General features: G+C 39.5%; 1 protein-coding gene across 6 annotated transcripts in view; it reads left to right on the top strand.

The window, feature by feature from the left end:
- Positions 1-25175, top strand: part of CYRIB (CYFIP related Rac1 interactor B) — a 100611-nt gene that overhangs the window by 61549 nt on the left and 13887 nt on the right. For 3 of the 6 annotated variants that reach the window (XM_064442090.1, XM_064442094.1, XM_064442089.1), the window contains 2 exons: positions 8803-8839; positions 22510-22592. In XM_064442090.1, coding sequence (XP_064298160.1) covers positions 22520-22592 — 73 coding nt within the window. In that variant the 5' untranslated portion in view covers positions 8803-8839; positions 22510-22519. Of the gene's footprint in view, positions 1-8802; positions 8840-21420; positions 21504-22509; positions 22593-25175 lie in introns of those variants that run through there. The other 3 variants (XM_064442092.1, XM_064442093.1, XM_064442088.1) reach the window with 3 other exon arrangements.

Consider the following 25175-nt stretch of genomic DNA (forward strand, 5'->3'; position numbering starts at 1 on the left):
ATAAAGTCAAACATGCTGTAAGAAATAGAAAGCAAGGTTCTTTTTTGTTTTGCTCAGTGCTAAATGTTTCCTCTATTAAACAAGGAAATAGGTGTTAAAATATGCAGCTTTTAATGTGTGCCTTCAGAAGGAATTTTTTTGTTAGGGGAAACCGATGTAACCAACGTAGAAAGTGGTGAAATTACAAATGCTTCTGAGCAACTTGAAAAGCTTTCACCGCAGAGCCTATCAGATACCAACAGTAGGGTAATGTGGGAGCTGTCGGGGCAGAAGAATAATCTGTCACAATGAAGCTATATACTGTAAATACATGAAAAAGAATTAATGTCTTTCTGACAACTGAAACCGCTTTTACTTCCCACTTGTGCCACAAGCTAAAAACAATCTCCTTTGGTAGCGTTGCTCTAAATATATTGCTGTAGGTTTGCCTATAAATTCTATTTGCAATTCAGCAGAGCTTCTTGAATTGATCTCCCGTCCATGTGAAAGCAGGTTTGTTGAAATGATTCTTAGTATATGGAGCTTAAGGACTTTCTGTGGTTTTGACGCTCACTATAAAATATTTTGATAGAGATTCTGATCATTTACTGATGTTCTACCAGCATGCATTTTGTATTAATGCTGGTATCGAAGGCAAGGAAGAGGAGTAGCTGACAGTTTTTTAGGCCAAAGTGGTCTGTTTCCTTTTTCTTTGCTGCATTTTTATCTTGGGGCTTGTTTAATGTGGCTGGCTGTGATAGCATGGGAATAGAGGGGCTAAAAGCTTTTGTGCAATCCTGTGGGTTTTAATTAATTGTTTTAATACATTTTACATATTAGCAATTAATGTAAATAATCTGCCAGCGCTGATGCAATGTAATGCAGTATCTTTTCTTTGACAGTGGACATAAAACTACTTAAAACCTTGAATGAAGTTGGAAGTAATCTGCAAATGATTGGTGAAAGGGGTTTTATTTTTACTGTAAACAAGCAGAATTCAGCATAGAGCTCTTTCAAAATATACTTCCTTTACATGCAGTAGTCCTGCAACAGTTAGTAGTGTAAGTTTAAAAAGTGAGTTTTGAATCTGGTTTAATGGCTCATTTAGTAAACTGTGTTCTGCTTGAGACTTCAGCAATGCTGATTTGTTTATGAAAGTAAAGCTGCTGTTTTTCTCCACCTGTAAATAATTGCTCAGGACAACATGAACTGTTTAATTCTGTTTGTCCAATGAGCCTTTGAATCACAGACATTAATTTAAGGGTTGTTTTGACTTTTTGGAAAGTCACTTCTAAACAGACCACCAAAATATGTAAACTTTTCTCATCAGAAAGACATTTGACCTGAAAAGCTGTGCTTGTTGGGACAGGTGACTGGACTTTTGTATTATGTTTTATGTGGTCTGTTCTATTAGGTTAATGTCAGATGTTGCTTATTTCACTTCCTGACTTACAGAAAGTCTCTTAAATGCTTGTTAAAGGAGATACCGATTTTCTGTGGGGAGTGCTTTTTTGGCATTTTTTTGGTAGGGATTTTTTGTTTGGGGGTGCTTTTGTTTAACTCTGTAGTGACCTGGACATGTAGTCCTTCAGATCTGGGTAACATTCATCTTACTGCTTGACCACATAACTGCAGTTCTGTTATTTGGAGTAACAGAATATCTCAAGTTGAAAGGGACCCATCAGGATCATCGAGCCCAACTCCCTGCGCCTCACAGGACTACCTAAAACTAAACCATATGACTAAGAGCATCATCCAGACGCTCCCTGAGCTCCCTGAACTGACAGGCTTGGTGCCGTGACCACTGCCCTGGAAACCCTGTTCTAGGGACTGGCCACCCTCTCAGTGAAGAACCTTTTCCAAATGCCCAATGCGAACCTCCCCTGATGCAGCTTGCTTCCTTGTAGCTCATCATGGAATTTATTTTGGAAACTTAAGCAGAAATACTGTGCAGCTGTTGAGACTCAGTATCATTAAATTACGATGCAGGAACTAGGATGATGATGTTGTATGGCTCCTGGGTTGTTTTTCCTGACTCTTGGACAAAGCTGTTGAATACACGCAGTGGTCCCTAGGAGTTGGGCCTGGGCAATCCCATATTATGTTGCTTGTGTTTGTTACTCTGGTTTCCGCGACTTCTGTGCATGCTTCCATCTTAAATGTTACCCAGTAAACATTTGAGGTCACAGGTTAAAATAACTTTGTTAGATTCTTCCTTTCTGGATGGCTAGTAATTGATACGATTGTTTTGAGTATTCTTGTTTATAATTTTCACTGGCATCTAATCACACATGTTTTTCTTTGTATTAGAATAGTCTGAAACTTCTATTACTGGAATATTACTGTTTAGCTGATCTGAAGTCTTCCCTTTTTCTGAAAGTTATCACAGATCTTTCCATGCAGGTGTGTAGGTAGAGCTCAGGGCACTCCTGGGCAAACTGGAGGTGCCTTTACTTGTTCCAGCACTATGTGACAGTTACTCTGGCCAGAGCGGGGTTCCTCTGATCCTTCTTGGCAGACATTGCAGCTCATCCCGAGGCTCTTATCATGGAGTCACTCTTACAGTGTTGCCTCCTGTCATGTGCATGAGTTGCTACTATGAAGGAGCTGCCTCTGCTGAGACTTGCTTAGTGGGACAGTACTGGGACCTTTGGGAGAAGAAGCTTTAAAGCAAACTGCTTAAGGTGTTACCTCTAACCAGCTCAGCTCTCGAGTCAGTAAGAAGCATGGAGTGAAACTTACTGCTGTTGGCTTCCATAGGAAGAGCATTTCAAGCTTTTTAAAAACTAGTGTATGTTCTTTGAAATCTGGAGTAATTAAAAAATCTGGAATAATCAGTTTAGGTCTGGATTCTTACAGTCTTACCTATCAGAGCATTAAGTATGATTTCAGCTCTCAATTTCTGATACTGTTGAGGAATAAGTTCATAGTCAGAACTCAGTAAAAACAAGTAAAAGATGTTTTAGGTGGTAAGTAACCGTCTTCTCTGGTTGGTTTCCTTTCATGATAGAAGTTCCTTTCTGTTCTTACAACTTAGTATAGACCTGGGGAAAGCAATTTACTCCAAGTGTAGAAATCTAGATTATAAGTAATAAGGGCTCTTCTGTTTGTGTTGCTGGACAGGGCTATGGGCTTTGGGGTTGCTCAGAGCTGATAATACACTACTAATAATGTTGAATGGGAGAGCCCTTCTGACCTTTTCTTGTCTTGTTTTTATTGTGCAAGTGGATGAGTATTGCTGCAAACTTCCTGGGACCAGGCTATGGTTTCACTTCAGTTGTGCTGGTATTGAGCCAGAACTCTGTCTTAAACTTTGCCATATTCCTAAAAAATTATATCATTTGTATAGCTGAGGTAAAAAAAGCTGTTGAATCACTGGGTTGGTATTCAGGAACACTTTACAACTGGGTGTTAACAGCATAACATCAAAGGAAGCATCAGCTGCAGAAAAATAGCAATGCAAAGTAGTCATAGGGAAGTTAGATGTGCAATAGATAGCAAACAGCAATATCATTTAGTGTAAAGGTATCCAATATCTCCTCCTAGTTTAGGAATACTTAAGTATTTTTTTGAGGAGTGAAAACCTGACTGCTGTGTAGATCTTAAAAATTCTGCTCATGTAATATACCCGGTATGAAATCACTTCAGGATTTAGATAAAAAGAAATATAGAAGATAATATGCTACCAGAAATAGCAAGTTCAGTTGTTTGAATAATTGACTACTAAACACAGGACTGGCTTCAATAATTCTTGCAGGCTTTTTATTTTTTCTTTTCGTAATACAGGAAGTTGTGTAGCCTGGACTGAAATATCACCCTACTGCCAAAAAACAATCGCCACAAACAAAAATAAAAAGCCCCACCTCACATTAAACAACCCAAAGAATTCTCACCCCTGTTTTCCTAAAAGCCCTTATTTGTCTTCTGGTTACCTAACATTTAATACTCTCACTTCCTTTGAAAAGTGAAAAAAATTATTTGGAAATATTTAACTTTCTCATTTGGTTGCAAAAATGCCTTGTACTTGGTCTTCAACTTGCAGCTTTTATTTTCTATGCAAAGTTTTGACAAGATGCAAAAATGAGGATTATGGTAGTTCATTTTACTGTTTCCACTAAGCCAAAGTAATGGGGGGTTTTGTGGAAAACATACCTGTAAGTGGGTGAAATATACATTTTCCATGCTGAATATTACTCTTATATGTGTGACTATCCTCTTATGCCATACAAGCTTCACAGTTATCTGCGGCTTTCCCTTTTCATAAAAGGGCTATACATATATAACCTTGTCCCCCTCTTGTTAATCTATAGTGCAGCATCTAAACTTCCTGGAAGTATTTTCTTCAAAGCAAACCTGGTGGATCTTTGCTACATTCCTTTTGAAGCCAAATCTTCCAACTAAGCTTTAGAGAAACAGAAACGGTGCTTTCTGCACCTCGCTTGTCCTGAGTATGCCCAGCAGTTAATTGCACTCCTACCTTAGCACGTGGAACTGAGTGCCACTAAATGGTTGGATGCACGGTGTGAAGAGTTGTATGCCAATATAGCCATGTAGAATGAGTTATATTGGCATCAGTGCATTTTAATCTGTCAGTAAAGGACAGAAGGTATAACGTGTGCTTTTGACAGGTGTCTAACGCAGGTTGGGAACTGCCAAGAAAGCTTTCATGTCAGATCGTCCTTTCTAATGTTAAATTATACACCTAAAACACAGATTTGACTTTAGCAAGTACTATAAAATACTCTAAGACAGCATTAAGAAATTACATGGGAGAGGGAAAGGCTTAATGTAACAATGGACTTCTAAGATACAATTTAGCTTCAGAAGGATAAATAAAAATGAATGGAGAAGAAAGATCTGAGCTGAAGCTTTCTACAGCCAGAAGTCAAAAAGGTTTATTATAGCAAATTATAGCAGGCAATCAGTAGATTTGCTTTCTTATAAAGAACTAAGGTCACCTTGCAGTAGCAATAGACTACCTTTGCATAGACTTACCCTAATGTTTGAGTGCCATACTCATAGCAGAATCTTATTTTAGAATCCCTGATGTTAACATTGGAGTTCACATCTATTTAGCATTGAACCATGGGTTCATCTGCAGATGCCCCAAAACTTCCTTTGAAACATGATCTTAGCTATGATTTATTTTTTATAGCTTAGCCATCTGTTATTGTTACTAAAGTAAAAATCAAGTTTTAATACTAAACATTTTTTAGTGTTCTTTTTTATATTACCCACAAGATGCAGGATGTATTTGACTTGCGGTTCTGATTTGGACTGGGCTTGGCTTTTATGGTCTAATGTGTGCTTCTGCAAGTAACCATTTTTTTTTGAGTGGTTTCCTCAAACTTACATTTCAAGTCTGTAATTGAAGCAAGAGAGAAGTGTTAAAAAATTGCCAGAGCAGTGCAGTCTGAGCCAGGGCCTGTTCTCTTCAGCAGCATGCAAAGGGCTGTTCAGATTCATGGACTGAGAACGTCTGTGCTGTAGGCCACCGCTGGCTCACGCAGAGTTCAAGTTGATGATACTTCCTGAGGGAAATCCTGGTGCAAGCTTGAACTTCAAACAAGCAGTTCGAACATTTGCTCTGTGAAAACAGTGGATTGTGTTCTGAAGACTGCTAAAGCCTGAGTGCCTAATACCTCACATGGAGTATGTGAATCCTGTGCAAGCTTTCTTTAACAAGTGGTGTAATATTTATGAAGTAATTCTTTCCGAAGTTCCCTATACCAACTGAGTGCACAAAGTAATTCAGGCTCTTGTTGTAAAGTTGTTGATTTTTTCTTACTACTCAATGTTTTCAGTTCTTAATAGGCAGAAAAACCATAGCATTGGAAAGCCTGCAAAATCACCATTCTTGTAGCAAATCTTGACTGTCAGGTGTTGACAACTCTATGTTTGTGTGTAGAGGCTTCTTAATTACTTCAGGCAGGGTTGGACAAAAGACATTGGTTTCATACTGGATGCTAACGGTTAGCTTTTCTCTTCTGAAATCTGTTTTCATGTACTGCTGAGCTAAGCAGCATCAGTTCCAATATGAGGTGGACACCCAAAACACAGGGCTTATTCAGTGGTTAGCCAGTTACTAATTTTTTTTCCCCAAGTTTTGTTATCCACAATGATGACAAGTTTACCTAGTGCGTCTTTATATTTGGGTACCCTTTGACTTGTATCAACTACAGGCTTTTCCTCTGACAAACTGAATGATGCTTGGTTTTGTTGTCTTCTGAAAATGAATAGCTGCAGTTTAGATGATTCACTGTTCCTCTCTAATGGTTGTAGATGTTTTTCCACATTTGTTCTCCAACTGTTGTGACAATTCTTTGAACTCCTGTTGTAGTTGGCCTGAGAGGCTAGCATATGCTTTGACCTTTTTCTGCTGTGATGGAGTTAGGCTGCAAGTCAGGGGGGAAGAAGGACGTGTAATAGAGATTCCTAGGATGGGATGCATTAATCTTTCCACTGTTGCACTCAATAAAATGGTGTGTAAAAAAAAAAAAAAAAAGCTTAACAAAATCCGTGAGCTGTTAACACATTGAATGAAAGGTAATTTTCCTGCCCAGAGCTGCTTTTCTCTGCAATATAATGTTAAATGCTTGGCTGCCTCAGAATCACAAGCAACTGAAAAAGTGCTTTGCTCTGTATTATTCAATTTTCACTACCTCTTAAATTATATGGTATACGCATCTCATCTGATGCCTGTTGGTATTCTTTCTATATTAATCTGCAGATCGAAACCTTGAGCGTCAGAAGGAAGCTTGTATGCTTTGCAGATCCCCTGTACTACTTGGGAGAACCCAAGTAATGCGCTCCGAACCTAACAATAGGCGACTGTTCATTTAGGTTCTTTTGTGTCTGAATTAAGGTGCATCTGGAAGTGCAAAAATTGTGTAAAGAATCCATCACACCATTAAATTCACATCTGACCATTTTTAATGGATGTTCACTGATCATTCCCCACTGACTGCTAGAGATCTGCAAGTCGATTTCTTATCCATTTAGACAGTGCTTTATTATATTGCATAGTGCTAACCTCTAAATTTAAAATATCGTGCGATGTGAAGCCACACGGTGCAAAAATCAAATATCTATCAGCTTGCTGGTATAAACCAAGTTGATAGCATCAAATGTGCTCAGTCTGATTGATCTGTTTTTCATGAAGGCATGCTCATTGGTACTAAAAGATAGGAATCCAGTTAATGGATTCTTGTGCTAACATCTTTTTGCCTGTTATTGATGATAGTCCAACTGACCTATAATTCTCAGCTTTCCTGGTGGCTTCCTTTTTCCCTAATGGCCCTACTAGGCCGTTCACTGAAGCCATCAGGACAAACTATCTGAGCATCAGCACACTTTTCGTGCAGGTGGTAAGTGCTTGTGATTGTAAGTGCAGTACTCTGGCTGGAAAGGTGTAAGAGCTGAGCAATTCTAGGGGTTTTTTACTAATAATTTTACCTTCAGGAAATCTAGACACTGCTGTTAGTAATGAACTAATGCTGTTAGGAAGCTCTTTTAAAGAAGTCCCTAGCCTTGCTGCCGTAGTGGGTTTTTTTTGGTTTGGCTTTTTTTTCCTTCTGTTACTTTCATATTTATTTCTATGGTCTGGTTTGTCACTTTGACCTTTGTTTGACTGCTTTGTCCACTGTCCCGTCGGTGCTTGATTCTTGTTGCTTTCTGTCAAAGCACGAATTGAGCAGTCTGCAGTCATGAGGAAGTTTAAAAAAAATAAAAGATATTTAAGCCTAGTGAGAGTGTGTGTGTTTTAGGGAAGTTGCAACAGCTCTTATGAGGATTAACCATCTCTTTGTCCTGTGAAGCAGCTGTTGTCCTGAAGTACTGCTGTTGCTTACTACTGAGAGAGCAAAGAGAAGCTGAAGCCAACTAGTAAAAGAAAAAGCAGATACTACTCAGAAATCCTAGCCAAGGGGGAAACCTCTTTGAGAGGGATGCATACACTGGAAAGGAGAAACTTCTACAGTTGTAACAGTGTATGACAGTCATCTTTCTGCTTATGTTCAGTCCTGTGGGCTGTGAGGAGGAGCTGTCACTGGGGTCTCCACTCTTGCGTCTTGCCTATGGCACTGTAGATCTTCAGAGCCTTCCCTAGTTTTTGTTGTGACACTCTTATTTCCTATGAAGTGAAATGTTACACTGTTATTTCCTGTGAAGCTTTATGAGATACTGTAGTACACCATATCTTCTCCTTTATACTATTAAACTGAGCTATTAACATAATTATTTCACCAGCCTTAAGATGGTGGTTAATAATGTGTATAAGAGACTGAGGCTGTCCAAGAAGGCGAGTTTTCTTTGTTAAGCAGATTGTTTTCAGTGGTGACTGGAAAATGCCTTCTCTGGAGGTCAGCGTGCAAGCCATGAATTTTTTCAAGAGCTGATTTGTGTGGTTAAGAATCTTGAGTTACTCGTTCTTTTTAACGTTTCTGTCTGCAAAGTGAAATGCAAGTGGAACAATTTGCTGTTAGTATTTTATTGTACCTTTGACTCTCTAGTAATTTATTACGGGATGTGTATCCTTATGGATACACCAGCAGCCTTTTCCCCTAGAAATATGTTTGCTGAATAACTGTTCCCTATTTATTTATATGCCTAGAAGATAAAACACAGCTCTGCATTCAATTTTTAACACATTTTTCAACAGTCACAGTAGCATATAGATCCAGAACTGTGTTTATGAAGTAGATCCAGAAAAATTGTGTAGCGTCTGGAACAGATCCATGTTTGCTTTTACGTCACATAGCATTACATTTAAGATTTCCGGTGCAAAAGAATAAATTCTCATAATCTCTCTTTCTTTTAAAACAGACTGGAGGCCAAGAACAGAGTGCAGCACTGGCTGTAGGTAAGAATTGAAACTTAACCTGCTTGAAAACTCGCCTGACATATACGAGGCAAAAATTATAATATGTTAAAGGTCAGAAAATGGGACTGTGCTGAATATTAGCAGTTTTCAAGAACTCCTTTTCCCCCACTTGCTTCTACAGCTTTTGAAATTTCTAGTGTTCCCTTGGAAGTCCTGATCTATAACCTAATTTATGCCTCTCTGTGGTTAATGATGCTAAACAAGGTTGGAAGTGTGTGGGTTTATTGTGCGGTACCTCACCACACAGCCTGGTAATGATTTTGGAAACTCGTCACCGTATCAATGTAAAGAAGTCCCATTGTTTCAATAAAGGCGTTTTTAGTGTGCACAGAGTATAGTAGTTTGGCCACATTTAAGAACTTATCCTGGAAGATTGTTCATAAACTTGGAAGATGTTAATGAAGAGATAATGTTTTGGTGAATTTTCTTTCTCAGACTATTTAGTAAAGTTACTGTGTAGCTCCAAATCCTTTCAGAATGAGATGACTTATACCAGAAACCAGTATTCTGAGCCAGCATGAAGAGGTAGCATACGCTTATGTGAAGGTTTTAGCTTTTAGTTCTATAACCCGCTACTTGTCATCTAAGCTACTGCATAAAGTGTGTGTTATACTTCATGTTTATTGTGCTGTGCCAGCACAGCTAACTATCTTCTGCCAAATTAGGAAGGTGATGCTACCAATCAAAAAGCTCTTTGTATTCTGGGGAGCTGATTAAATTGTTTTGTCATCAGTTTTGTTGACAACAATAGAAAACATTTCCAAGTGCTGTGTCCAAAACTGTCTGAATACTCCATTCAGAAATTAAGAATATACAACATTATAAATGTGTCGCTAAAGTAATTGTCCCTTATTTTAGTGCACAATTGATGCATTAAAATAATTTTCTCAGTATCGCTTGTTTTGATGAGATTTATATCATGTTTTTGTAATTTTTGGGAGAGCTTATGGCAATGCTGGGTCAGACCAACAATCCTTCTAGCCTACTGTCTTGCCTCTCTGGGGTTATGGAATAAGTCTAGGAACTGGGCAAGCATACAGCAATATTCTCCAAATCTACAGTAAACTAATGGGAAAACATCCAGTGCCAGCAGTAGTAGTACCTCTTTCATTTGGTAACCTTTACTTCCAAAATCACGGATAAGTGTATTAGCAAAGTTGCAATTTGAACTACTGCAGACTTCTATTTACAGTATCATGTGTGTTTGCAAAGGGTGCATTGTAAGAGTCACTGAGCTGAGTCAGACCGTGGGTCTGTCTCGCCACATACAGTCTCCCGGAGTCACCATCTTGCTTCCCTCTGCATGTGCGAACTTGGTATTGCTCCTCATCCTTTCACACCACCCACTTATTCCTCTGCTAGAACAGCACTGCTTCTGCTCAGGAAGGTGCGTGTCATCCAGAAAAGCTAGCAAAACTCAAGCAGCATTGCTGGGAACAGTACTGCCTGCAGAAGGAGGAAGGCTGTCCAGTGAACAGCTATAGCACATGGCAAGAAACGTCTGTTTTTGTTGAAGAAATTGTGAATCAACAGTATTTCAGGTATTGAAGGGAAGATGTTCGTAAGCCAAGGTGACATTGCCCACTTCAGCAGCCCTAAAGTTCAGGTGTCTGTCTGCTGATGCTTTCACCTTCCCCAGCTGTGCTGAGACAACGTAGCTGCCAAATGCTTAACAGCATCTTAAACCAGCTGGGAATCACCAGTGTGAAGCGTTTGAAGGGACTGGCAGAAGCCCTGCCCAAGCATCACTTTCAGTAGGAAAACACCAGTAAGATAACATTTGTAAAGATCTGGAGACTGTTGAAAATTTTATAAGCCTCATGAAGCAAAGGGCAAAGTTAACTAGATGTCGCTTTCTCAATAAGGTTAAAACTTGAAAAAAGCTTAATATCCAATAGAAGCTGAACCTTCCAACATGAGCAGATGCCTAGAGAAGAGTGGGAACAGGGGCAGCATGTTTTGGTGGTGGCCTGAGAACACTTACATACTAGAACCAAGTATGTTTCTGAGCCAGATGTGATAATTGAATGTATTCAGTTTTAATGGCTTTCTGTTCTGCATATGTACCTGATTTTCCCCAAGAACTACTGCAAACTCCTTGTGAGTCGAGACGAGATGGACTTGTAGAGTTTACAGATGGACTGGTGCAGGAAGTCATAACTCTGCACGATATTCTGCATACTTACTACTGACCTTAATGGATTGCAGGTTGTATGGTATCACTGGAGCTCAGCAAATATTCCTCTGTATTTCCAATAGGTGGATGAAAATAAATTGTCTTACGCTTATGGGACACCTTTAGACTGATTTCATAATTGACAGAAAACTTGAGGCATGTTGGAAGGGATGGAAAATGAGGTAAAAGATGATCAAACTTAGCACAGCTAGAGGAATCTGGACCAATGTGGTCTATTTGTGTTTTTGGTTTTTTTGTTTGGTTTTTGTTGGTTGGTTTTTTACAATAGCTTTCTATAAAGAGAAACTATCTAGACAAAAAAAAAACCAGTTGATACTGTGCCTTATGAGGCTATATGAAGACATAACTGGAAGTATCAGAGATGGCTGTAGAATCTTGATCTTGCAAAAAATCTCCTGTGAAACTTTGAAGAAGTAAACTGACATGTAGGGACCAATTTTATCCCCCCTCACCCCCCACCCCGCCTAAATGCCTCTCTGTTTTGTTACTGTTTCTGAAAACAAATGGGACGGGAAGGAGTATCTTTCTACTGGTCACCCTCTGTTGTACCATCAGTAACTTGATGTGTTTCATTCGCCTTCTATATCCTGCAAGCATACTTTGGTGCCTCAGAAAAAGACAACTCCACAGAATAATCAGAAAGCTGTCCTGAAATATGGCAATCTGCCCTTCCAGCTACCTGATTTGAAAGGCCATAGGACTTCCCTTCGTCCTTGGTAGTTCAGAGCTAGTGTCTCACTGAACTGAATTTGCAGATGGACAGTCTGCGTCAGGTTCATACACACAAGATTTGCGGTTTAGTACTGTAACATTCCAGAAAAATCCCTGGAGACAGAATAAGTCAATGAATAATGTATATTTATCAGCTTGATGACTAGATATTTTGTCATAATGTTAGTGTACGATTTGCAAGCCAGGGCACTGAAGGGATGCAACAGTTCGAAGCCAAACTAAAAGAAAATATATCGTTTGACCATTAAAGAGTGATGCAGATGATTGTACTCCTTGTCCTAGTACATTGGATGGCAGTATTACCAAGGCTGTTTGGCAGAGCCTCAGTGCAACTTCATCCAGCTTGGGTACTGAAATGTACGGGAGTCTGACTCTATAGATGGGAGTTCAGCTATTGAAAGAAAACACATTTCCAAATAAAACTTGGCTTGAAGAGGAGTGCTTTTTCACAAGTGAAGTACCAACTAAAAGGTGGCACAGATCAATTGGACTAGGCTCTACAGTGAAGTTAGGGATTGAAAAGATGTTTTTCTAGCTGTTAGATAAAAGTTGTAGGTTTGTGGGTTGTTATAGTTTGCTTGGGTTTGTGTTTTTTTGTTTACACTGAGATGAAAAGCTGGCAGGAGGAGGTCTTACCATACAAATTATTGTTACTGTTGGATTGTTTTGGTTTGGGTTTTTCTGGAGACAAGCTTTACAGCTGTTAAACTACAGGCTGATGTTAAAATATGAAACTTTTAGTAATGTGGTAGTATAGCACAGTTTTAACATGTGTATTGTCTTCGGTAAGTAAGAAGCTTTTCTGTAAAAGAACAAAGTAAGTCTGTAAATCTTCCGCATCTTAAATGCTTTTTTGCCTCTTTATGTACCTGATAAAAATAGAATGTTCTCAGCTTACTTTGAAAAAAGACAGACTTCAAGATCAGCCACAGTTTTCATGATAATGTCACAACATCATGGGCTGAAATGCAGTATTTGGGCTGGAAGGAAATTGCCGGCTCTCGGAGCTGTAAGGCACCAAGACAGTAGGAACACACTCGGTACAAGCTTCCCTTTCTCTGGAAGATCAAGTTGTAAGGTAGTGACCTCTGTTGGAGGAGGTTCAGCACTGCAAAAGGCTTTTGAGATGTCAGACTTTGAAGGAAAAAGCAAAGTGGGAATTGCATTCAAATGTAAAAGTCCCTGAACAAAAAAACAGTAATTTTTTTTTGCTGATGGTTGCAATGTAATTGAATTAAAAAGAGCATTGTACAGAATTAAGCTAGAAAGCATGTTGAGTTTGTATCATTTTGAAAGAGGAAAGCATATTCAATTATTTTCTAGGCACAGATTCACTCTTGGAAGAATTGTGCAGTTACTCATTGAAGGGTAAACCAGAGCAGATTTTCAGAGTGTAGTCTTTCCCCTTTTCAATACAATTTGTGTTTCAAAAATCAGAGCAATCCTTCCAGACAATTTGGAGTTTATTCCAAACTTGTGTGGGCACACTTATTTGTTTTATTGTAGCTCCCATCAAATAAGTTTTTTGGTGTCAGCTGTGCCACTAATAGTTTCCCGAATTAAGAAGGCTTTAAGACTGCCTCTTCTAAAGGAACTGTGGATTCTTCAGTGCCTTTCCCTTGATTTCCTCTAAGTGGAGAAAATGGACTGAATAAACACTGACCTGACCATACTTTACAATTCTGGTTTTGAGAAATGTGAGCCTTTTTTCACTAGACTATTTTCCCTGGCAGGCCTCCATTTTCCTGATATGACAAGTTTTGAATTCGGTTTTGTGCAGAAAATGAGACTTTATTGATGATGTGTGATCTCAAAAAAAAAAAAAAGTAACTTCAGTTTCAACTAAAAGAGTTTATTGTATCAAAGTCAATTTAGCCAAAAGAACTGCCATCAGAGGCAGCTTTTAAACAGCCTTTAGATAGCCTGAATGCTTACTTTGCCTATACAGAAACATTTTCTATCTGGCACTATAAATTGTTCTTCTACTATTCAGATATTTATGATTAAAGCCCCAGTAATTCAGTGGAGTGTGGGTTTTTTTTTTGCTTGCATATCTTTTATTATGGTTAATGTGCAATTAGTGTTTTGTAGAAGAGTAACCGCTAGGTGTCAGGAGTGGAAAGCAGTGCACCAATCTTTGCATAGGTTTAGACTGTGAAGTATGCTGTAAAAGTGTATGTAAAAACTGCCGAAATCTTAATTTGCTAGACCAAATTGTCCAGCAACGAATGAAATTGTGTTTTATGCAGAATTGGGGACTGCTGTGGCATTTCTTATGTGTTTGATTCAGCAGTTAAATGTCAGTATCTGAACTGATTCCCATATTAACATTGTTATAGCTATGATGAGTCCTGAAAATGAGACCAGCTTATCCAAAGTCTAACTTGTTCTAAGCTAATAGCACCAAGCTTATCCTTCCTAAATCTAAAGCTGGTAATTTCCATGTGTTGCTCTCTTTTTTCAGACTACGAGTGGTAACTACTATTTTTTACTGTTTCCTCAATAATTATTTCTTGTCTGGACAACATATTTTATTACTCTGGGATTTTGTCTAATGACAGATCTTTATTACTTTAAACACCACTAATAACAGTAGTAGGAATTAGAACGTGTCAGAGGGCGTTGTGGTTTAACCCCAGCTGGCAACCAAGCCCCACGCAGCTGCTCGCTCCTCCCCCGTGGGATGGGGGAGAGTATCTCTACCCATGAGTTTTCTCACCTTTACCCTTCCAATAAAGACAGTTTTAGAACTGAAAGAAAATAATAATAAAAATTGTAATGAAAATAACCGAGAAATAAAATCCAAGAAAGACGAGTGATGCAAATGAAGCCAAATGTTCACCACCAACCAACCGCGATGCCCAGTCAGTCCCTGAGCAGCGCCCCCGCCAACACCCCCCTAGTTTTATTGCTAAGCGTGACACCATATGGTGTGGAATATCCCTTCGGTGAGTTGGGGTCAGCTGTTCCAGCCATGTCCCCTCCCAACCCCCTCTGCACCCCCAGCCACTCGCTGGTGGGGTGGGGTGAGAGGCAGAAAAGGCCTCGGCTCTGTGTAAGCCCTGCTCAGCAGGAACCAAAACATCCCTGTTTTATCAACACAGTTTCCAGCACAAATCCAAAACACAGCTCCATACTAGCTACTATGAAATAAATTTAACTCTTATCTCAGCCAAAACCAGTGCAGGCATCTTCCCTAGCAGTGCTCAGAAGAGAAATAAATGTGCATTAGACTAGGAAAACATGTTTGGATCCAAGGAAAATGTCATGACTTTGTGAAAAGAGCGATTCTTGCAGTGTGGTTTGCAAGCCTGTTTCCATCTCTGCAGCACGCTCTAGCTTTTAAGGTTGGGGTCAGATATATTCTCACTGCCTGTGAAGCTTAACTGCTTCTTTGGGAGAGAAAACTACCCTTCATCCTATAGGCTGTTCGCCCTGTGATACCATGTGTTGCTAAGGGCTACCTTGGGTTCCAGCTGGTGTGGGCAGCCACATATTCCCTGTCTCCCCCGCCCTGTTCCCGTTCATGGCTAGATACTATAGGCAGAAAATGTTCAGTAAGCCTTGAAACAGTTGCCAGGCTGATAGGGTTATCATTCTAGAAAAATAGTGTAGGGAGACATTGAGCTAGGTTTTTTTTATGTAGTAATGCTGTAACTGTTAACACTGTAGTGTTAAGACTATAACGTAAGACTTTTAATGGTGGTGTTTTTCACCTACTATTTTATGAAAATACCTCTGAATCAGAGGTTTGTGCCACACATACATGAAAATTTAAAACTCAGTCCCTGGAAGAAAATGTTTGCGCTTTCCATATAGTGCTGTGCTTAGCTTCCTCCTCCAGACTCAGAGCATGGATATGAGGTTCTTGTGGAGTACGTTTTCATAGCCTGGATAGCCCTCTTCAGTGTTAAGCTTTATTAAAAGCAGTCATGGGAACAGTGTATGCTTTCCCAAAAGGTGAGCTTATGTATTCCTGAAGCAGGCATTCTTCAATGGTCACAAACATTTTTTTCTTCTGTTTATTTGACCGGGGTTTTTAAAGTAGTTTGAAAGCATCATATTCTTCCGGTAGAACAAAGCAAAATTAAAAATGTAACTTATGAATGTCTTTGTAGTATTTTACCTTTAACAAGAATAAGTTTTCCAGCTGCTCACCAGTTGCAAGCAAAATCCTTGTTAATGTACAGGGTTTTTTCAGGTGTGAGGGGGGGAATTTCTTTAGTGCTCGGCTGAATTTAGTTGCATCATGTATTTCTATTAAAATTTCTCCTGGGCTTAGCTTAGGGGGAAAAAAAATGAAACGTGTCAGGGATGTTTTCAGCATGAAGGGCATGCGTGCAAGGCTTGTTTTGAAAATATGCCTTTGCTTTCCGCTTGTCTGATCATGACATGACACGCAACATCATATAACCCCATAAGGCTGTAATGGGCCGAATCATTGTAATCAAATGTGGCATTCCGTATGTCTTCCTCTACAAGTAGGTCAAGTTTAAACCATGTTTTTTGGCTTGTGCTCTGATTTCCCATAACCTGCTCCACGTGGCTTGAGTACTGTGCTGGAGTACAGAGCGTGCCAGGAGGGATTCCGGGCAGCTTCATGGGGACAGTCAGTTTTTCGACAGAGACTAGTGTGGGCTTTTTTCTGCTCTGATTTTACAATGTTGTGTTTATGGCAAGAGAAAACTTCAGTGGCCTAAAGCGTGCTTTTACTGAATCTTATGCTGTCAGTTTATCTAATGAGTTACCTTTGGACACTACACTAAAAAATATTAAAATCAATAAGACAACCTGGGAGAAAAACCAGTTTCCAAGTTTTGAAGTGTACTTTATTCTGTATGAGAATACCAAATAAAATTGGACAGAGATTGACAATCTGAAGCTATATAAGAACAAATAGGTAGTGACCTAAACTGTGCTTAAGGCTGGGCATGTGAATATTTTGATGTTGGTGATTGCAATACGCAAAAATCTTCTTGATTACAGCTTCAGTGTGGCTTTTGTTCCAGTTGCACTGGAACAATTGTGGGTCAAAAGGTGTGCTACCACCCAAAAAAGTCACCTCCAGTCAGTGTTCCGAGTCAGCTGTTTGGCTCTGGGACGAAGCCCTGATAAATAAAGCAGGATATAAAACTCAGCCAGTAGCAGTGCTGTTGGCTTTGGTCTTTATGCAGGCTCAAATCTTTCTTGAACTGGGGCTGACTGATGCGGCAGTGTGTTCAAGAAGGATGCATTTAGTGCCTGAAGATGTCCTTGACTAGCCAGTGATGGTTCAACGTCAGGGCTAGTTAGCTGGAACCACACCTGACTTTCAAAAACAGTAGTTCTGCTTCAGCTGAAGTTGTGGACTTTAAAAATCATTACTGACTGGGCATGCCTCTGTTGGTGAGTTAATTACCAAGATAAGTCTTCATAGAACTACAGAAATCATCTGTGTTACTCATGCTTTTAAAGGGCATGAAAGAGCAGAAGAGTTCCCTGAAGATAACTGTAACGGCTAGTCTTGTAGACTGTTTCTTTTACTATATGCACATTAGCATCTTTAATATTAGAGCCAGTAGTGGACCTTCTTTCAGGTGTTTTGGGCCCAGCAGAAATGCAAATGACAAGCCGTCTTTCTAGAAGGCTGTTTCAGAGGTAGAGACACTAGTGCTTAGCCTCGCCAGAAGCGTAAATTCCTGTCAGATCTTGCATTGTTGCTTTGAATGCTAAGGAGAGAGAGAGTGTCCTCCCAAGAAATGATAGATCAATTATATCATCTCAACTTCTACTAAATTGAATTTTCAAGCTGCTTCTAGCTTCTTAAAGTTTTACTTTTTGTGTTAAAACTTGGAGGATTGGTCATTTTCACAGTTCTTAAAACAGAAAATCTTCCAGTATTAAGGAATACTTGAGATCCTTGAGTAAGTGTTAGAATTCATCTTGATACAAGTTTCAAAAGTATTGTGTTTGTCCAGCTTCTGCTAAATTTCCATTCACTCCATAAATACTGAATATACAGTGAATGTTTTGCTGCTGAGAAAGGAAATGTGATTGCGGATCTTGTATGAGAAACTGGTGAGTAAAGCTTATCAAGGTTACTTCAGTATGCTGAATGCATGAGGGAAGAGGTCTGTTATGAACTTCATCACCAACAAGCGTTCATGCAGCTTTGTAGTCATGTAAATTGAAATGTACTCCTATATCACGCTGTCATCTTTTTGCTGTTGAAGTTGCATTAATCCATTCTCATCATCTTCAATTTCTCTCCTTCTCAGAGAGGCTGTTCACTGAACTGTTACCATTAGGACCGTTGCGTCTTCTGCTTGAATTTGTTTCGCATCTACTGTTTCATTGTAGCGCCAAACCTTTTGTTGCGTTTTTCTATTTGTTAAACTCACTCCCAGAAAAGAAACTGTATGTTTGTATTGGCAAACTTTTCTGAGGGATGAAGGTCTGAATGAAGGTATTTGTATTGTAAAACAGTCTCCGACCCCTTACTCATTTTAGGAAGTGGTAGGGGTTCAATTAAACTAACTGTTCCTCAGTGGCTATATGTTCTTCTGTACACTTACCTTCAAAATATTCCAACCCTGTAAGCATGCCCCTACTCTGACCTTCAGAAGTAATGTTATCCAATATATTACACCACTTGCATTACCCTGTAAACTCTTAGGAGACTGGTTAATATCAAAACGAAGGCAGAACCTACATAGAGGCATTTCCTTGAGGTATTGAAAATACTTTGGTGGAGGAGTGGATAGTGCAGCTGAAGAGCTGAAGCTGGCAGTACTTGTAGGTATAGTTGGAGTTCTCTTTAGGCAGGTAACACTATTCACTGCTCTATATTTGCTACTTCCTTGTTAACGTTGGAATTGACATATGTAATACACTGTTCTGAGTTTGAGGTTTGGTTTTTAAATCTGAATCTACTGACTCAGTCAGCATTAGGCAGTTTGTACTTTTGCTTTTTATTGCTCCTGTTGAAAATCCTTGTTTAAGAATGCTTCTGTATTTCAGCTTTTCCCAGATTATGAATGTCCTTGTTGGGGGGTGGTCTAAGTGGCTTTTTCAGTCCTGTGTTACAGAACACACTTGCAAGATACAGAAGAGTAGTTACTCTGCTTTCTGGTGTTGCTTGTTTACACAGCATCGCTGCAGCTCTAGCGTTTGAAGAGTTCACTAAGCTACGGAATACAAAGCTCTGGAAAAGCTGCCTCTTTGAAGAAACAAGTTTTGATGGATTAACTTTTAAGATAAATGTCTAAACTGGACATCCTAATTTAAAACTTCCTTAAATAATGGGTGTTTCTCATAGGCTTGGAAACCTGATCAGACTTTCCAGAAAATTAAGTTCAAATGCTTAGGGAGCAGAAGTTGCATTTTCTGGTGTTTGAAGGAGAATCATAGAAAGGTTTGGGCTGGAAGGGACCTTTAGAGGTCATCTAGTCCAACCCCCCTGCAGTGAGCAGGGACATCTTCAACTAGATCAGGTTGCTCAGAGCCTTGTCCAGCCTGACCTTCAAGGTTTCCAGGGATGGGGCATCCACCACCTCTCTGGGCAACCTGTGCCAGTGCCCCACCACCCTCACTGTAAAACATTTTTTCCTTATACCCAGTCTAAATCTCCCCTCCTTTAGTTTCAAACCATCACCCCTTGTCCTGTCACAACAGGCCTTGCTAAAGAGATTGCCCCCATCCTTCCTGTAGTCCCCCTTTAAGTACAGAAAAGCCACAATAAGTTCTCCCCTCAGCCTTCTCTTCTCCAGGCTTAACAACCCCGACTCTCTCAGCCTGTCCTCGCAGGAGAGGTGCTCCAGCCCTCGGATCATTGTTGTGGCCTCCTCTGGACCCGCTCCAACAGGTCCATGCCCTTCCTGTGCTGGGGGCTCCAGAGCTGGATGCAGCCCTGCAGGTGGGGTCTCACCAGAGCGGGGCAGAGGGGCAGAATCCCCTCCCTCGCCCTGCTGGCCGCGCTGCTTTTGGTGCAGCCCAGGATGCGGTTGGCCTTCTGGGCTGCGAGCGCACATTGTCAGCTCATGTCCAGCTTTTCATCCACCAGAACCCCAAGTCCTTCTCTGCAGAGCTCCTCTCAATCCCTTCATCCCCCAGCCTGTATTGATACCGGGGTTTGCCCTGACCCAGGTTCAGGACCTTGCAGAGAAAGTGGAGTGCACAAAAAAGCAAGCGTACACGTAGTGATGAGGTCCTATGGGCAGAATCCACTGCGATCAGTTGGATTACATGCAAAAGTTGTTTTTCTAAAAACCTAGATTTTTAACTGTTGTTTGGTCATTCTGTAGAAGTTGTTGGAGCAAAGATTAATGTAATTAGTTGCTGGAGCAAAGATTGCATGATTTTCAACAATCCCAGATTAATTCCTGCTTCCTTCTCTAGTTTCTGTGATTGTGTAACTTATTGCTGAATCTTGTGAATCCTGAAAACTAAATTGTGTGCTGTTTTTAGTTTGCTTTTCCCTCACATACCAGTTGTGTTTTTCTTATGGAATTCAAAAAATCTGGCAACACAGGTTCTGAAATCTTTTTTTTTTTTTGCCAGACAGTTTGCTTTAACTTCTTATTGCTTTAGTTTTCTTGATTCCTAACAAATCAATAATTCCTACGGTCGTGCTACTTTCCCTGCAAGTAAACATCAGTCTTCAATAAAAGTAAAAATCAGGAAAAAAAAAAAAGGCATATACCTGTAGGTTGGTATAGTTACAGTAATTTAAAACTTGATTTTTAGATCTTACTCTTGCATCCAGATGTCAGACTGTTGATGGCTTATTCTTAAATAATCTGAAATCAGCTTTTTGGGTAGTGACTTGTGTTTGTCTTCCAGCAGCACTACAATGAACTCCTAATATTTGAAGGCAGTGGTTCTTAAGTATGTTTTCAGCCTCTGTAAAACATGGGAGGGTCCTTGAAAAGGCTGCCTTCATATGAAATGCAGTTTTCATAGTCCTACTGAAGGTATCAATTTCTGAAACTTATGGTAATGTTTGAAACTGTTTTGTTAATTTATCGGACCTAGATTAATCTAATAACTATTTAATTTTTCTTCCACTTCTCATTTCTTTTAGCTGGGATGTGACAGCAAACATAAGAAGAACTGTTGAAACTTGATCATCTCCTGTTTTTGGAAAAGTCTAGTGCATTTAACTTGTCACTTTGTGATTTGATGGGAAAAACTGTTCATTGGCCACAGATGACTACTATTGAGAGGCTTTCTGAAATTTGCTTTGGATTATGGAGAGATAGTAAAACTCAGGCTTATGATGACACCAGTTCCACTTGAGGTTGCTTGTGTCCTAAGCAGCAATGGCTTTGTTGGCTGTGGGTTGCTGCAGTTATGCAAAACAATTTCTCAGTCACCATAGGTAATGCACTTCTTTAAGTGTATTAAACAAAGATGAAAAAGAGCCAGTAATTCAGATCTTTATTTTCATCAAAGCTGTAACTCTTTTTCGAACATCACCCCTCCCTGAGAAGAGGAAATGTACTGTACAGTGCACGTTTTCTGCTTCCCACCAGAAGGTGATGAATCCAGTGTGCAAACCCTAATGGGAACCCTGCTCTGGTGAGCCCCAGGCGTGTACTTAAAATAGGAAATGATTATCGGAACTAAATTATTTTGCCATTTTTATTTTTAGGTTTGCTGGCATGGGTAATCTCATTAAGGTGCTAACCAGGGACATAGACCACAATGCAGCACATTTTTTCTTGGATTTTGAAAGTAAGTCTCTCGGCCCTTCACAGCTGGTGCATTTAAAATGGTAACAGTAGGGTTGCTATTCCCTGCTGCAGTGAAGGCTAGGGGACTCAGCTGCAAATCTGCAATTTGAAAATAGTTGCATGTGTTTTTTCCATTCCTTTGGTTTTTTTTTCCCCCTCCAGTAGTAGCCAAGCCACCATCATGCTACTGTGTAAATTTTCTTTCCTTGTGCATAGTCATTTTGGGTCTCTGTGGTCAGTGATGTCCATCCATCTGCCTGCAAATCAAATAATCATAAAATGAAAAATTCTGTCAATATGCCTTAGTGATCTGTGCTGAGCAGTTGTTCACTGTAATCCTGTCTTATACAAGAGTGAGTACTAAATCATTCCTGATCCATGGTTCAGTTAATGTGCATTTTTTACATCCAAAAGTCCAAAGTGGAATTGTCTGAGCTTCACAGATGTTTTAGGCAACTCGTGTAAAAGATCTGTGGCATACTTGTTACATCGCTTCAGCATGCAGAAAATGCTATCTCGATGCTGTTTTCTATAATGGCTTTCTGACAAAATTACGAGGGCTGAGAAAATTAAAGCTCTTTCCTTCTGTTGTCCCATCAGGTGAAAATCTGTGGCATGGCTCCCATGTCAATGTTTGCAAATATGTTACTTAGCCCTCAGCGTGATACTCCTGCTCAGGACACAGGTGCTAGGGTGTACCGGGACAGAATTAGTCACTGGTGACGCCTTCAGTTGGAGTTCTGCCCCTTTCTCAAAGGGGTGGATGTGAAGATGTTGGTGACGTAGTCACTCCTTACAGGAAAGCTGCATTGCATCTCTGGGATCACCAGCTGTACGCCCTCGAGGTTGGGGTCTCCCTCACCCATCAGGGCAGCAGCCTCAAGGACGGGTTTGTGCCTGATGGAACTCTCTGGTCTTCTTTCCCCCACCGCTTCAATCAACTATATTTGGGCTGTTCCTTCTTATAAAAAAGAAAATTTTCTTCTCTCTCATTCTTGTCTTGGCAGGTACCTTAACATGGGGAACCTTCTAAAAGTTTTGACATGCACAGACCTTGAGCAGGGGCCAAATTTTTTCCTTGATTTTGAAAGTGAGAAGATGATTTTATATATCTATTACTCTTTGCCTGCAGTAGACTGCATTTGTCATGTACTAAATGTATGTTTTCACTTTGCCATCTTTTTAACAGCTTTGCATGCCTGAGCTATGGATAATTGTTCAGCAAACTTTTGTAGAAAGCAGTGATCTGTTTTAAAATAACCTCAGTTTCTAAAATGTAGAATCTTTATTTCAGGGAGGGCTTTCAAATTATATTTTACTGCTGGAATCTGATATGGTTCTTGTTTTAAAGCAAAATTCTGTTTGCTTTTCATCAAAACTTCAAAAAGAATTTTAATTACTTGAAGACTTATTGAAATTGCAAGGAGATACATACACCTTAAAGGCTGAATGTGAAACCTGATTTTCTCTTCTTCAATTCCAGTGTGCCACTGCATACTGAATAATGCTGCATATACACATTGGCTCACAACAGCTATTCATAGCTCTCCAGCATCATCACGTTCAGGGTGTATATGTGAACCTTATTTGATTTGGCATTGAAATTTGACAGTTAACCTCATCCCTCCTTAAAAGGAGAACTCAGAGTATAGAGACAAAATTGCTTCTGAAAAGAAGAGGCGTATAGCTTGTCTGATCAATGCCAAGCCTTCTGGAAGGTTCACATATTGTTAGTATTTCTGCTTTTAGTTTTTGTTGCATGGTGTGATACAGCCTAAGAATGGCAGGTAAGTGTTGTTGGCTGCTGCTATGCATGTTTAACTACTTTTGAGATATGCTATTGCTTTACCCAGCTGCCCATCAGCAAGCATAAAATAAGAAAACTAATGTTCAAGTACATTTTGCCCATGTAATAAAATAATATTGGAATTATGGAATAGCATAACAAAAAAATTGAAGTATTGTGATACGGATGATTTCAGATTCACTGCATCTTCCTTTCTTCCCCCGAATTATTTTTCAGTTGTGTTTGATGAAACAGTAGCAATTGGTTATGCTTGGAGAAATATGTTTTTGCTTCAGTGATGTTTAAAGTTATAAATTCTCTGAACCCTTATCCTGTACTGTTGATTTTATCAATTGTCTCTTCTGAATATATTGTTATTGGAAAATGATAGCTGTACAAATCATTCATAAAGGGAAGATAATCAAAGGCTGTATTTAAAAAATCAGGAGGCGAAACTTGTTTAAAACCAGATCTCACATATCATCAGAATAGGTGCAACTTAGTGACATAGGGAGACTGATAGCGGAGAATATCAGAGTTATGAAGCTCCAGCTTAATCTGCAAACAGTGACCATTTCATTGGACTAAATCAAATTGAAGTTAGCTGGATACAAAAGGCATAATTGAAAAATCAATTGCAATAAAAATTGGTGCTATTTTTTAAAAAATTGATTCTTTAGCTATCAGTTTTGTTTTGTATCCGTGCATGTTTTGAGCATGAACAGGATTTGGCATGAAAGTGGCAGGTTGCTGACATGAGATGTTTACATACGCAGTCAAATTAAGTGACTTATATTATGGCTGAATTGTTAGACTGTTCTTTATTCATTTTGGACCCTGTCCTGCGTTTGTTTCTGCTGCTACACTGTGTATCCATGCTTCTTTCTACTCTGTTTCAGATAGCTTGCCTTGACAGGATCTTGGCTTTGACACAGTCAAGATCTTTCTTCAAGACTTGGCACTTAATCTTGTGATATTTAACATTGTGTTTTTATGTGGAAGAGCAAGTAAGCTCTGTATTAAAAACAAATTTGCCAGTTCTGTGTAACGCCTGGCTCAGTAATATGCAGTTTGAAGTCTTTTGTTCTAAAATCCATATATATTATGTATCTTTGGGGTGAGCAGGCTAGTTGAATGGTTCTTGCACAGTAAAGAGCTAAGAATCTAATGTCCATAAAGCTTTATAGGGATAGAATCTCTAAATTTAGAGAAGTTTTAGACTGGTTTCTAAGATATTTATCTTGGTGCTAGATTCCAGTAATTTTGTGACTGACTATCAGAATACATGCAAAAAAGTGTTCCCATAAATTATATAATGGGCTGTTGGCTTTTCCTTGCCTTCACACTGGTTAAGCTTATGTTTCTGTGGTCATTCACTGTACCTATTTGAAACAAATAGTTGTTTTAAGTATTCTACTAAAGTCTCTGCAGTGCCACTTCAACATGAGCAAAGGAAAGTGCACAGCTTAAAGGACAATGCTGTTAACATAAAACAGCCACCTACAATGTGGGAAACTTACAGCTCAGCTTTTACATTGGTGTCATTACTGTCACAGTGCAAACCTTTTCCAAATCTCCAATTTGAATAGTAGCTAAAATACAGAGTACTTTTGCTTGCAGATGGTGATCTCAAGCTGGTGCTGAGAGTATTCTGCATTACCTCCAAAGAACTTGGCTAGGTTTCAGAGGAGCCACAAAGATAGCATTCTCCATAGCAATGATGATAGAGATGAATAAATTATTTCATCCCCAGCAGTCTGGGATTTTTCTCCCCCTTGCTTGTGAGTTTTGTCCCAGATGGTTTCAGATGACTTGATGTGTTCTTCCCTGGGAAAAATCTCAGTTTAAACAGTGTTTGCTGTGCAGTATAAACTTTTAACCCCAGAT

The sequence above is a fragment of the Phalacrocorax carbo genome, chromosome 2, assembly GCF_963921805.1.
Source record: "Phalacrocorax carbo chromosome 2, bPhaCar2.1, whole genome shotgun sequence".
Taxonomy (NCBI): domain Eukaryota; kingdom Metazoa; phylum Chordata; class Aves; order Suliformes; family Phalacrocoracidae; genus Phalacrocorax; species Phalacrocorax carbo.